At 49.8% G+C, this 14,070-nt stretch overlaps 1 protein-coding gene and 1 non-coding gene across 3 annotated transcripts in view; both read right to left on the bottom strand.

Annotated features, from left to right (window-relative positions):
* The window catches only part of SLC28A1 (solute carrier family 28 member 1), a 62,994-nt gene that overhangs the window by 11,407 nt on the left and 37,517 nt on the right, over positions 1-14,070 (bottom strand). For both annotated transcript variants that reach the window (XM_006058295.4, XR_003105377.3), the window contains exons 9-11: positions 12,546-12,626; positions 10,102-10,182; positions 7,598-7,723 (exon numbers count right to left, since the gene is read on the bottom strand). In XM_006058295.4, the coding sequence (XP_006058357.1) occupies positions 7,598-7,723; positions 10,102-10,182; positions 12,546-12,626 (288 nt within the window). The remainder of the gene's footprint in view (positions 1-7,597; positions 7,724-10,101; positions 10,183-12,545; positions 12,627-14,070) is intronic.
* On the bottom strand, positions 8,409-8,481 carry TRNAG-UCC. Its single transcript has one exon. It is a non-coding gene; the product is annotated as a tRNA-Gly (tRNA).

Genomic DNA, 14,070 nt, shown 5'->3' on the forward strand with positions numbered 1-14,070 from the left:
GGGTCACAATGAAAGGATTCATTGAGGTCCCTTGGGACTTCAGACCAACTCTAGACCAGTGTCATTTGATAGAAATATAATGGAAACCACACCTGTGATTTAAGTTTTCTAGCAAGTGGTCAAGTGGTTAAGAATCCACCTGTCAATGCCAGGGTTCGATCCCCAGTCATGGAAGATCCCACATGATTCAGGGCAACTAAGCCAGAGCACCACAGCTATTGAGTCTGTGCTTTAGAGCCCGTGATCTGAAACAAGAAAAGCCCCCACACTGCAACAAAGAGTAGCCCCTGCTCGCTACAACTAGAGAAAGCCCTTGCTCAGCAACAAAGATCCAGCACAGTCAAAAATAAATACATAAAAATAAATAAATCTTTTTTTAAAGGTAAAAAGAAATAGATGAAATTAATTTTGATGATGTATTTAACTTAACCCAATATATCTAATATATTATCATTTACCCATGTAGTCAATGTAAAACTTACCAATGAAGTAAAAAAAAAAAAGGTATAAAAATAAAAAAGAAAAAAAGACTTATCAATGAAGTTAAGTGGAGTATTAGTCCTTCAGTTGTATCCAACTCTTTGCAACCCCATGGACTATAGCCCACCAGGCTCCTCTGTCCATGAGAGTCTCCAGGCAAGAATACTGGAGTGGGCTGCCATTCCCTTCTCCAGGGGATCTTCCCAACCCAGGGATCAAACCCGGGTCTCCTGCATTGCAGGCAGATTCTTTACCTTCTGAGCCACTAGGGAAGCCCTAGAACTTATCAATAAAACATATTAATTGATTTTTTCACACCAAGTCTCACAGCAGACCTCGTTTCAGACTGGCCACAGTTCAAGGTTCAACAGCCATGTGTAGTTAGTGGCTACTGACGATGTCTGACAGTGCAGGTCTAGAAATATCCAGCTTTTAGCAATAGGAAGGTGCAGGAAGAGGGAGCCAGAAGTTGAGCATCAAAGAGAAAGGAAGAGAGAGAGGCGAGATCTCTCTGGAATTCAGGGGCTAAGGGCAGAGGCAAAGACTCCATGAGGAACTGCCTGGGGGAGAGTAATAGGAGAGACGGGAGAGGGTGGGATAGCAGGGCTGCGGGAGGAAGCGACTCCCAACCCTCCGCCCACCCCCACCACCCTCCGCCGCCACCCACCCCGCCCCCACTTCCCGGTTGCTGCAGTGGCAGCCAAGAGCCAGGTGGGGGCAGAAGAGAGCTTTCTGTGGCCAGACTGGAGGCAGATCCAGAGGTCTGAGGGGAGGAGGAAAGGGATGCGGCCTTTCAGCAGGCCAGCTAGTCTGGGGCTTCCAGACCAGAGGCTGTGGATAGAGACCCGCAGCCACATGCCTGATCCGGTCGGCCTCTGCACCTTCTGTGGAGCTAAAGGGGAGTGGGGCCCCGGGCCTCTTCATTAGGGAGGCCTGCCTGCCTGGGGCTGGGCCTGGACTCTGGCCCAAGCAAGGGAAAGAAAAGAGGCTGAGTTGTAAGACGAATGTGGGAAAGGGATAAGAGTTTTTCCAGTACTTCAGTCTTAAGTAATAGCAGCAACGCTCATGCTCGTGTGGTAGAAAAGAACACCATTCTTTCAACTGCCTGTGGGACCCAGGACAGTTAAGACATTTAAAGGCTCTAAGTTTTGAACTGCCCTGGGGGTTCAGTGGTTTAGAGTCTCCCCTACCAATGCAGGGGACCCAAGTTTGATTCCTGGTTCAGGAAAATTCCACATGCCACGTGGCAACTGAGCCCATGTGCCACAACTGCTGAAGCCCATGCACCTTAAAGCCTGTGCTCCACAGCAAGAGAATCCACTGCAATGAGAAGCCCCCACACCGAAATGAAGAGGAGCCCCCAGGCCCCCGCTAGCCACAACTGGAGAAAGCCAGTTCCCAGCAACAAAGACCCTGCACAGCCAAAAATAAATAGATTATTTTTTAAAAAATTAGAAAGTCTTTAAGTCCTAAAGATAATAGAGCAGCCCTTCCCTCAATAGCCACCATGAAGAGTTTTGGGACCAAAGTCTTTAGTTTTCATTTCTGAAATATCGAATTCCTTCCAAAATCAATTGATGGTGAGTTTTAGGGGAGGAGCGGGCAGCTCTCATGGGCCTTTCCTAGGCCCAGGTGAGACAAGCTGTAAACCAGATGCTAACATTCTACATGGGATTTGCTGGGAGAAGACAAAGCCCCAGAGTGCAAGGGGCCTTCTTGAAAATCACGTGGCAGCAGCCATCCTGCCCGGACAGCTCTGTGAGTATGTGTTGCTGAGCCTCCCAGTGTGGCCTAGGTGTTCTGAGGGAAGGGAGCACCAAGGAGCGGGTTTCCCCATCCTGAAGGACACAGGACAGAAAGACAAGTGGAATCTGGGACCAGAGAAGGGGACAGTGCAGGTCATTCTGTCACCCCTGACCCACTCAGGCACGGCATCAGGAGAGCCTGGGTGCTGGGAAAGGTAAGCTGTTGTTGTTGTTGTTGTTCGGTCACTCAGTCGTGTCCTACTCTTTGTGACCCCATGAACTGCAGCACACCAAGCCTCCCTGTCCTTCACTATCTCCCAGAGTTTGTTCAAACTCATGTCCATCGAGTCAGTGATGCCATCCAACCATCTCATCTTCTGTCGTCCCCTTCTCTTCCTGCCTTCAATCTTTCCCAGCATCAGGGTCTTTTCCAATGAGTCACTCTTCGAATCAGGTGGCCAAAGTATTGGAGTTTCAGCTTCAACATCAGTCCTACCAATGAACACCCAGGACTGATCTCCTTTAGAATGGACTGGTTGGATCTCCTTGCAGTCCAAAGGACTCTCAAGAGTCTGTCTTCTCCAGCACGGTTGACAATATAAAATATACAGCCTCCTTTCCTGATTTTGAACCAGTCCCTTTTCCATGTCCAGTTCTGACTGTTACTTCTTGCCCAACACAAGGCAGACTGCTCTTCTCCAAATCAGCAACATGGAGGCTCACCTCACCCTAGGGACTGAGCAACAGCGCACTGCATGGATGAACTTACCCAGCTCATTCCCATCCTGTAACACGTTGATGGTTTTTGCTATTTCAAATGATGCTGGGATTTCGCATCTTTTGACCACTTGTTTCTGTATCATAATATTGCTAACTGGATCAACGGGAAGGAGTATTTTTAAACTGACGGATAAGTGTTCTCCAAAAAGGTTAGAGCAAATTATACTCCCATCCCATCACTTCATGGGAAATAGATGGGGAAACAGTGGAAACAGTGTCAGACATTATTTTTTTGGACTCCAAAATCACTGCAGATTGTGACTGCAGCCATGAAATTAAAAGACGCTTACTCCTTGGAAGGAAAGTTATGACCAACCTATGCTATGCTATACTATGCTAAGTCACTTCAGTCGTGTCCGACTCTGTGTGACCCCTAGACGGCAGCCCACCAGGCTCCCCCATCCCTGGGATTCTCCAGGCAAGAACACTGGAGTGGGTTGCCATTTCCTTCTCCAATGCATGAAAGTAAAAAAGTGAAAGTGAAGTCACTCAGTCATGTCCAACTCTTAGCGACCCCATGGACTGCATCCTACCAGGCTCCTCCATCCATGGGATTTTCCAGGCAAGAGTACTGGAGTGGGGTGCCATTGCCTTCTCCGGACCAACCTAAACAGCATATTAAAAAGCAGAGACATTATTACTTTGCCAACAAAGGTCCATCTAGTCAAGGCTACGGTTTTTCCAGTAGTCATGTATGGATGTGAGAGTTGGACTGTGAAGAAGGCTGAGTGTCAAAGAATGTTTTTTGAACTGTGGTGTTGGAGAAGACTCTTGAGAGTCCCTTGGACTGCTAGGAGATTCAACCAGTCCATTCTGAAGGAGATCAGTCCTGGGTGTTCTTTGGAAGGAATGATGCTAAAGCTGAAACTCCAATACTTTGGCCACCTCATGCGAAGAGTTGACTCATTGGAAAAGACTCTGATGCTGGGAGGGATTGGGGGCAGGAGGAGAAGGGGACGACAGAGGATGAGATGGCTGGATGGCATCACCGACTTGATGGACGTGAGTTTGGGTGGACTCCGGGAGTTGGTGATGGACAGGGAGGCCTGGCGTGCTGCAATTCATGGGGTCGCAAAGAGTCGGACACGACTAAGCGACTGAACTGAACTGAACTGAAAGAGTATATGGGTTTCCCTCTGGAAGAGGCTCCAGAAGCCTCCTTGCTCAGTCCCCCGCCTCCCGACCCCCCGGCCCACACCTCGATCTCCCTACCAGACGCTGAGAAGGGAGAGATTCTAGCCTCTGGACCCCAGCACAGCCCTGGCTGCTTCCAACCCCGCACTCCTTCCTTTCCTAGCCGCAGGAGCCGCTAGGTGCCGGAGGACTACGAGGGCTGCTGGTCTGGGTAGAGGAGCCCTGCGCTCAGCCTTGCCCGCCGCCGGGACTGCAGGGGCCGCTGGAGCTCGGCGCCCACCCTTCCCCGAGCCTCTCTGTCGGCGGGCGGCAGCAGCCTCGGCGCAGGAGGCCTGGGGTTGAGGCGGTGGCAGCTCTGCCGGCTCCCTCCCGTCCTCGGACAGAGAGCTCCGGACTTCGCTGAGGAGATTCCAACCCGCATTCTTGCGAGCCCAGAGCGGACTCTCAATTCTATTTGATTGGTCTACATGTCTATCCCTCACATGGGCTTCCCTCATAGCTCAGATCGGAGAAGGCAATGGCACCCCACTCCAGTACTCTTGCCTGGAAAATCCCATGGACGGAGGAGCCTGGTAGGATGCAGTCCATGGGGTTGCTAGGAGTCGGATACGACTGAGCGACTTCACTTTCACTTTTCACTTTCACGCATTGGAGAAGGAAATGGCAACCCACTCCACTGTTCTTGCCTGGAGAATCCCAGGGACAGGGGAGCCTGGTGGGCTGCCGTCTATGGGGTCGCACAGAGTCGGACACGACTGAAGCGACTTAGCAGCAGCAGCAGCAGCATAGCTCAGATGGTAAAGAATCCGCCTGCAGTACAGGAGACTCTGGTTCGTTTCCTGGGTCAGGTAGATCCCCTGGAGAAGGGATAGGCTACGCACTTCAGTATTCTTGGGCTTCCCTTGTGACTCAGCTGGTAAAGAAGCAGCCCGCAATGCGGAGACCTAGGTTTGATCCCTAGGTTGGGAAGATCTCCTGGAGAAGGGAGGGAAAGGTTACCCACTCCAGTATTCTGGCCTGGAGAATTTCATGGATTATACAGTCCACGGGGTCGCAAAGAGCTCGTCTGGACTGAGCAACTTTCACTTTCACACGTCTACCCAGATACCAGTACCACACTGTTTTGATTACTGTAGCTTTGTGGCCTCTGCAACAGCTGGTAGAAGCTATGATAAGCTTAGAGTGTTAGCCTTACCAAGAGAGTTCATTTAATGTGAGCAACAGTGAAAACATCTGAGAGCTCAGCGGGTCAGCACAGCCCCATCTGAGGTTGCTGTAGAGTCCACTGCCTCAAATGGGGACCCCAGGAACAGTTGTTCTCTACACTACATCCACCCCTAGCAGCCCGGTGAGCAGGCCTTGGTGGCTGAGGGGGAGATTTGCAGGACTCTGCCAGGGAATGTTTTATTTGAGGGGATGGCTGAGTACTGCCACATTTGCACCAGAGCATAGAAGGGGGCCTGGCACTCCCTGAGGTCAGCATGATGGCAGCAGCAGTGATAAACAAGAAATGGCCACAGGTTGTTCTGGAGGAAAACTAAGTTGGCTGTGGATTTCATCACGCCTAAGATTTGGGCTTCCCTGGTGACTCAGATGGTAAAGAATCTTCCTGCAATGCAGGAGACCCAGGTTTGATCCCTGGGTCAGGAAGATCCCTTGGAGAAGGGAATGGCTACCCACTCCAGTATTCTTGCCTGGAGAATTCCATGGACAGAGGAACCTGGTGGGCTACAGTCCATGGGCTCAAAAAGAGTTGGACTTGACTGAGCGACTAACACTTTCATTTTCAAAGAGTATATGAGGCACTTCCTTGATGGTCCAGTGGTTAAGAGTCCACCTCCAATGCAGGGGATTTGGGTTCCAACCCTGGTTGGGGAACTGAGATCCCACATGCCATGGAGCAACTAAGTCCACACTTCACAACTAGAAAGTCTGTGAGCTGCGATGAAAGATCTGCTTAATGCAGTGAACATCAGAGTGCTGCAACTAAGGCTCAACGCAGCCAAATAAATAAATAAATAATTTTTTTTAAAAGAAAGAAAGCATATGTGTATTCAGGTATATATTCTTAAATGACTATTTACACAGAAATATCTGGGATGAAGGACTTCCTCGGTGGCTCAGCTGTAAAGAATTTGCCTGCCAATGCAGGAGATGTGGGTTTAATCCCTGGGTCAGGAAGAGCCCCTGGAGAATGAAATGGCAACCCACTCCAGTAATCTTGCCTGGAAAATCCCATGGACAGAGGAGCCTGGTGGGCTACAGTCCATGGAGTTGCAGAGTCAGACATGATTGAGCAACTAAACAGCACAAGCTGGAATGACATATTTTAAGTCAGTGGTTCTCAAACTGAGCGAGTATCAGAATCACCTGGAAGGCTTGTTCCAACACAGGATACTGGGCCCGATCCACAGTGTTTCTGATTCAGCAGGTCTGGGGAGGGACCTAAGAACTTGTGTTTCTGACAAGTTCCCAAGCGAATCTAGTGCTGCTAGCCCATGAACAACACTGAGCACTGCTGTTCTGATCCAGTAAAGGGAATTATCCATGGGACGTGGCAGTAAGGGAGTTTGTTTTTTTACTTTATTCACTTCTTTAAGAAGCAAGAATTTCTTTGATAGTTAAGGGGGAAAATGAGATTTTTAAAGACTTGCATGTAAAAGCAAAGACAAGTATAGTGTTTTATCCAAATACAATCCTTGAGAAGGAAATGGCAACCCACTCCAGTATTCTTGCCTGGGAAATCCCATGGACAGAGGAGCCTGGCGGGCTACAGTCACAAAGAGCCAGACACAACTGAAGCGACTTAGCACGCGCGCACACACATGACACATTATTAGCAGGCACTTTGTTGGGACACACAAGATTCACCTACGTTGCCATGCAGTAGTGCTGGGATGGGTTTAAAGGCCAGATTCACACCATTGGAATTTGACCTAGAAATGCATTGTGCTCAGAAAGCTGCACAAGTAATAATTTAGGAGTAGAGGAAGGACATGTGCCAAGAGAGAATGTGGTGAAGAGGAGGCAGGGGTGCAAGAAAAGTAGGACAAATCTCCAGGGATGGCCTAGGTGGAGGACAGTGTGTCTGTGTTTTGGAGTCAGACAGATCTGGGCTCAAATCCTGGCTTTGGACACCTCACTTATTCTCCGAGTCTCAATTTCCTCATCTGTAAAATCAGGATACTAAACACCTCGCACTTTGCCTAGCATGCAGTTGGTGCTCAGTAAACAGAACACTGGGATGCTTTGGCCATGTGAGGAGCCCAAATGGCCCAGCCCACCTGGCCCGCCTTACTCAGGTGAAGCCTCTACCCCCACCATCACAGCAGCCCTGGTTCAGGAGGCAGCCCATGAGAGAAGACCCCAGAACGCTCTGGCCAGGAGCTGTGTGGGGCTCCCACAAAGGTAGGTTTCAGGTTCTTGGTTTTCAGCAAGCAGAAGGGGGCTGTACGTACCCCAAAGGAGATATAAGCACCCAGCAGGCTGCCGGCAATGGTGGCGTAGCCTCCAGTCATGACAACGTGGATTTCAGAGAGTGTCATGTCTGCCAAGTAGGGTCGGATGAGTAGAGGAGCCTCGGTCTGCAAAAGGGAAGGACGTCAGACAAGCAGAGCTGGCCAGGCTAGCACGGGGGCAGTAGAGATGTCCTCACCCCCTGGGAGTGAGTGGGTCACAGTGATGACTGGGGGACCCCAGGGGAAGAGACAGCAGGGAGGGGTAAGGACCAGCATCTGTACTTGGCTGAAGTTCTCAGAACCTTGGCAAAAGCCAAGCTCTGTCAAAGGACCCCCAGTCCTTCCTTCTGACCTGATAATGCTCCCCTGCGTCCAGTGCCTCCCACGTACGGGCACTCAGCTAAGCACCTGACACTCATCACTTCCACCCTTCTGAGAAGGAAATGGTCATCCCCATGTTCCCGGAGAGCAGAAGATCAGAGAGGTTCAAAGAATTGCCTCTGTTCATGCAAAAGACCAGAAGCAGATTTAACTCCAAGCCTGAACTTCCAATAAAGATGAGGGGGTTGCCAGAAAGAAAGAGCACATGGGGAAGCCCAGAGCCATTCATTTACTCATTCAATAAATAATTCCAGCACACACTGTGTTCTAGACTGTGCTATGGAAGAGGGAGAGAGATGAGGGGAGGAGGAGGGCAGGTGGACAAGCTGGGGTAAGCAGTGGACCTCAGTAAGGAGTGGCATGATCTGACTTGTGAGTTTTGTTTTTTTTTTTTTCTTTTTGCTACATACCACAGCATGTGGAATCTTAGTTCCCTGACCAGGGATCAAACCTGCACCCCCTGCATTGGAAGTGCAGAGTCTTAACCACTGGACCACCAGGGAAGTCCTGACTTGTGTTTTTAAAGGGCCACTCCAATGTGTGTGTAAAGGATGGACAGTAGGGGCAGTGGTCATGGCAGGAAGAGCAGAGAGGAGGCGACTGCAGTATCCAGGTGAGAGACAAGGGTGGCTCGTAGCAGAGGAGAAGGGCAGCGGGGCAGGTCTGGATGTGGTGTGGGACAGAGCTGGCAGGACTTGCTGATGGACTGGGAGCAGCTGGGAGAAAGGGAAGCAGAGGGAGGAAGGATGGCGCCCAGATTTTTGTTTGAAAGACACACACACACACACGTGTTGAGAGAGGAACTCAAGGGTTCCTCTTGTTTAGCCTTAACCTAGTGAATTATCTGGGCTTCCCAGGTGGCTCATCGGTAAAGAATCCACCTGTAATGCAGGGGACACAGGTTCAATCCCTGGGTCGGGAAGATCCCTTGGAGAAGGAAATGGCAACCCACTCCAGTATTCTTGCCTGGAGAATCCAGTGGACAGAGGAGCCTGGTGGGCTACAGTCCACAGTGTGGCACAGATTCGTACATGACTTAGCAACTAAGCTCTAGTGAATTATCTAAGGATATCCAAGTGGAAGGTGAAGGGAGCAGTGGGATGTATACCAGACTGGAGTTAAGGGAGAAGAAGTATTTAAGCCATGGGTGGAGGGGCGGGAATCCTCTAGGGACATGAGCAGACAGAGAAGAGGGCCCAGGCCCATCAACACTGAGCTTGAAATGATACTGCTAATTCTTGAAGGCTCCCTACCCCCACCCAAGTTAATTCACCTTCGGAACTCTTTACAATCTAAAATTTGTATTTCTCAACAAAAACCACTGATTACATTTGCAACATCTCATATAAAATAAAATCTCATATAAAATACTGAAGTACATTTTCCTCTTTGCCTCATTTTGAACATCTAAGGGACATTGGACAATTTATCCAAGAGCACATCTGCCTTTTAAAGAAAAAAACACAAAAAACCCTTCAAATCAATACACTTGGATCGAAGCAAAAAAAAAAATTGTAGATATTCTCCGAAGTTTCCTAAACTGCCCATAGTTGCCATACTTTGGCAAGTATGTCTTTTTGGTGACTTACATATTGGGCAGGTAGGCCAGGATTCTACAATGGTCACCATGTCACACCCCTAGGAAGGCCAGGCCTTCTGAAAGGGACTCAGGACTGATAGTCCCTTCAGAGTCAAAGTTATATTGGAAAATATCCTTTCAGAAAGAGACAGGGGGAAAAGGGACAAACTGATGATGTGGAAGGAACCCCAACCAGGAAGAACACGTGGATTCTAAGTCCTGGCTTATATTGTGGGATCTTGGCAAGGCATCCTCACCCCTGGACCCCAGCTTCCGCATGTATAAAAGGAGAACTTTGGGCTCCATCTATAGGATTCGTGAGCCTCTAAGCTGAAGACAGCCTTCACCTAGGATAAAAGGTGGTGGGAGGTACCAGGCAGACATCATCCTCTTTGGCTTGACCCAGGCACAGAGTGTATTTCCCAAAGGAGCGTCTCCAGGACCCTGGTGACCCTGGCAGGAGGTTTGATCGGCTCTTCTGATGGAAGCAGGGCTCTGGGGATGCAGGGCCCCCGCCTTGGGGACAGGAGGCTGCAGTACCCACCTGGCTCACAAAGATGTTCCCAGCCACACTCAGGGTCTCTGTGGCCGTGGTGCCCATGGTGATCTGCATCAGCCAGGAGATCTGGAAGGAAGCAGGGTGCTTTTTGTGGATTGGCATCAGCAAGCCTCAGAGGCAGAGACAGTCGGGGTGGAAGTGCCATAAAAGCCTTCCTTCTAACCCCGTTAGGACCTCCTCATCTACATTTCCCCAAAGATCCATTCATCTTCTCCTTCCATACATCCATTGATGAGGGCTTACCGTCCGTGAAAAAAGGATTCCCTGGTCAAATATAGGGCTTCCCTGGTGGTTCATACAGTAAAGAATCTACCCGCAACGCAGGGGATTCAGGTTCCATCCCTGGGTCAGGAAGACCCCCTGGAGAAGGGAATGGCAGTCCACTCCAGTATTCTTGCCTGGAGAATCCCATGGATGGAGGATCCTGGAGGGCTACAGTCCATGGGGTCACAAAGAGTCGGACACAACTCAGTGACTAAACACACACATTGGTCAAATATATTTGAGAACTGCTGTACACACACATGCCTTGGAGATGGCCAACACTTGTTAGCTTAGCAAAGGCTCTGAGAACTCCTGCATGAAACTTGTTTAAATTTTTTTAGTCCAGAGTCTAGATTAGCTTGACAAAATTATTTGACCATGGGACTTCCCTGGTGGTCCAGTTGTTAAAGCTCTGCTCTTCCACTTCAGGGGATATGGGTTTGATTCCTGGTCAGGGAACTAAGAGCCCACATGCCATGCAGTGTGGCCAAAAATGTTTTTAAAAATTAATTATTTGACTATGGGATCCCTTTACCTAGTAGCATTTACTAATCAGCTGTGAAACTAGAGTTTTTGTAGAAAGGCTTTGGGAAACACTATTAAAAAGTTCTTTCTTGGGAATTCCCTGGTCAAATATAGGGCCATAGGGTCCAGTGGTTAGGACTCTGTTCTCACTGCTGAGGGCCCAGGTTCAATCCCTGGTTGGGGAACTGAGATCCTGCATGCTGTGTAGTATGCCAAAAGAAAAAAAAAAGTCCTTTCTTTTAATCAACATCAAGTCTGCTTCCCTGAAATTTCTCTCCACTGCAAGTACCTCTCAGGCTCACTTTTCCCTAATCTTTCATCTGTAAGTGTTTAGAATCCTACCCCTAACCTCCTTCACCCTGGCCTTCTCTTTCTGACCCTTCATCCCCACTTCCTTCAGCCATTCTATGGAAGGTGTGATCTCAGGCTCTCTCTCACACCGAGTTTGTCAGAGCCCCTTGGTTGAACACATTCTCCAGATTTGGGGGTAACTGCCACCCTCATGGGCTTCCCAGGTGGGCTAGTGGTAAAGAACCTGCCTGACAATGTAGGAGATGTAAGAAATGCAGGTTCAATCCCTGGGTCAGGAAGATTTTCTGGAGGAGGGCACGGCAACCCACTCCAGTATTCTTGCTTGGATAATCCCATAAATAGAGGAGCCTGGTGGGCTATGATCCAAAGGGTCGCAAAAAGTTGGACACAATTGAAACAATTTAGCACACATGCCACCCTCATGCTTGCCATGCACTCATAACATAATCCCAGGCTCCATTTCTGGCAGCTGCCTAATGTACTGGTTTATTCTGAGCTCAATCAGCTAAAACCCTCAGCATCTCTTGCCAGGTCCAATGCTGTCCAATGCTGTCTCCTGCATCCTGGTTTCGTGTGGCAGATTTTATGAACATATGCACAGGATCTGACATTTATATCAGCTGAGTCTGGCCCATGTGGCCCACTGCTCTCAAGATCTTTTTGGTATAAATTATTTTTTCCCCCGCATGCGGGCATGCTAAGTCATTCCAGTCATGTCTAACTCCTTACGACCCTATAGACTGTAGCCTGCCAGGCTCCCCTAACTCTTCTAATGCAGCCTCAACTCTATAAACTAGCTCCTCCAAAGACCCCATTGGATTGTGGCACCAAGTCTCCTTAATAGCATGACAAGAGACTCTGTGATTGGTTAGTAGTAGACTCTGAGAGGAGAAGGCGATGGCACCCCACTCCAGTACTCTTGCCTAGAAAATCCCATGGACGGAGGAGCCTGGTAGACTGCAGTCCGTGGGGTCGTGCAGTCGGACACGACTGCGTGACTTCACTTTCACTTTTCACTTTCATGAATTGGAGAAGGAAATGGCAACCCACTCCACTGTTCTTGCCTGGAGAATCCCAGGGATGGGGGAGCCTTGTGGGCTGCTGTCTCTGGGGTCGCACAGAGTTGGACACGACTGAAGCGACTTAGCAGTAGCAGAAGCAACTTAGCAGCAGCAGCAGCAGCAAACTCTGAGAGGGTGTTGACCCTAGGAGCAGGGGATGCCGGGAGGTCCAGTCTCTCAGAGCAGGGGGTCTGGGGAGAGTTTGGGCTTGGGAAAGCAAGGCATTCTGGGAGAGTGTGGGCCTGGACCAGGACCTTGGGAACTCACCTTCATGATCACCCACTGCATGAGACCCACGTAGTAGAGAACTGACATGGCACAGCTGAAGAAAACAATGATGGGCAAAACCTGCCAGGAAAGAGCACAGATCTCCGGGTTAAAGCAGACAGGCGGCAGGATACCACACAGGACCCCAGTCGGAGACCACAGTCAGCCTGCTTCCTCCAAGAGCCTGCCACTCAGAGAACGGACAGGGTCAGGGGAGCAGCTCTGAATCCAGTGCATGGAATTCCATATGGGACCACTCTGGAGGCAGCTGTCCTCTCTGCTCCTCTCTGAACATTAGCCATCTATGCAGCTGTCTCTGTGGTAAAGGGGGAGGACTTGAGTTCACCACTTTTTAAGATATATATAGATTTATTTATTTGACTGTGCTGAGTCTTAGTTGTGGCATGCAGAGTCTTCAGCTGTGGCACGTGGGATCTAGTGCCCTGACCAGGGATGGAACCCAGGCCCCCTGCATTGGGAGTAGGGAGTCTTAGCCACTGGACCACCAGGGAATTTCCAAGCCCACCACTTTTTATCACCTGCTTCTTCATCTGTAAAATGATGGGGAAGAAGTGACGACCTCGCAGGTTGTTGTAAGGATTTAAGGAGCCGGCTCAGGGCCCAGCACTTTACACAGGGTCTGTCCTCCACCCAGGGTTCAATCCCTGGCCCGTGACACTGGCCTTAACCTCTTCCTGTGCTTCGGGCTCCAGAGGCCCTCCTCTCTCTAGTGTTCTACTTCTGCCTGGTGCCGGCGAGCTCCAGATGACTCTTATTGTGGACCAGACACCCGCATTTCCTCCTGTCACCCCATTTCCTATTTCCAGGCTTGCCGCTGCTCTTCACTGACTCCAAGCCTCTACAGTTCTCCCTTCAAAGCTTCCTCACATCCATCCCCTCCTCCCCAGAGCCATGTGTTCCCCACCCCAGTGCTTCCTCACTGCAGACTGACTGACAACAGCAAGGACTGGCAACAATGCAAACATCCTTCAGTGAAGAGAAGTGTGATGACCTATGGTGTGGCCATGCACTCGTCAGGAATTGAGAAGGAGGAAGCCCAATCTGAGCAGCATGGGATGATTTTCAAGATAGGTTGTGAAAGGAAAAAAGGGGAGGTGTAAAACAGGAAGCATGGTATGCTACTTTATGAGTAAGAAATTGGGGGTGGCATGGCGGGTGCTCTTGTAAGCACAGATATCATTAGATGAATATGCAAATGATCAGGAATGGCAGCTACCTTGGGGATGGAAGTGGGTGACTTGGGGATCAGGGTGGGAGGGATACTTCCGTGCATGCTCAGTCACTTCAGTCGTGTCTGACTCTTTGTGACCCCATGGACTGTAGCCAGCTGGGCTCCTCTGTCCATGGGATTTCCCAGTCAAGAATACTGGAGTGAGTTGCCATTACCTCCTCCAGGGGATCTTCCCAACCCAGGGATCAAACCTCCTGACTATCCTGCATTGACAGGTGGATCCTTTACTACTGGGTCACTGGGGACACCTGGGAGGGAGACTTACTTTTTACC

The sequence above is a fragment of the Bubalus bubalis genome, chromosome 20 (assembly GCF_019923935.1).
Source record: "Bubalus bubalis isolate 160015118507 breed Murrah chromosome 20, NDDB_SH_1, whole genome shotgun sequence".
NCBI lineage: Eukaryota > Metazoa > Chordata > Mammalia > Artiodactyla > Bovidae > Bubalus > Bubalus bubalis.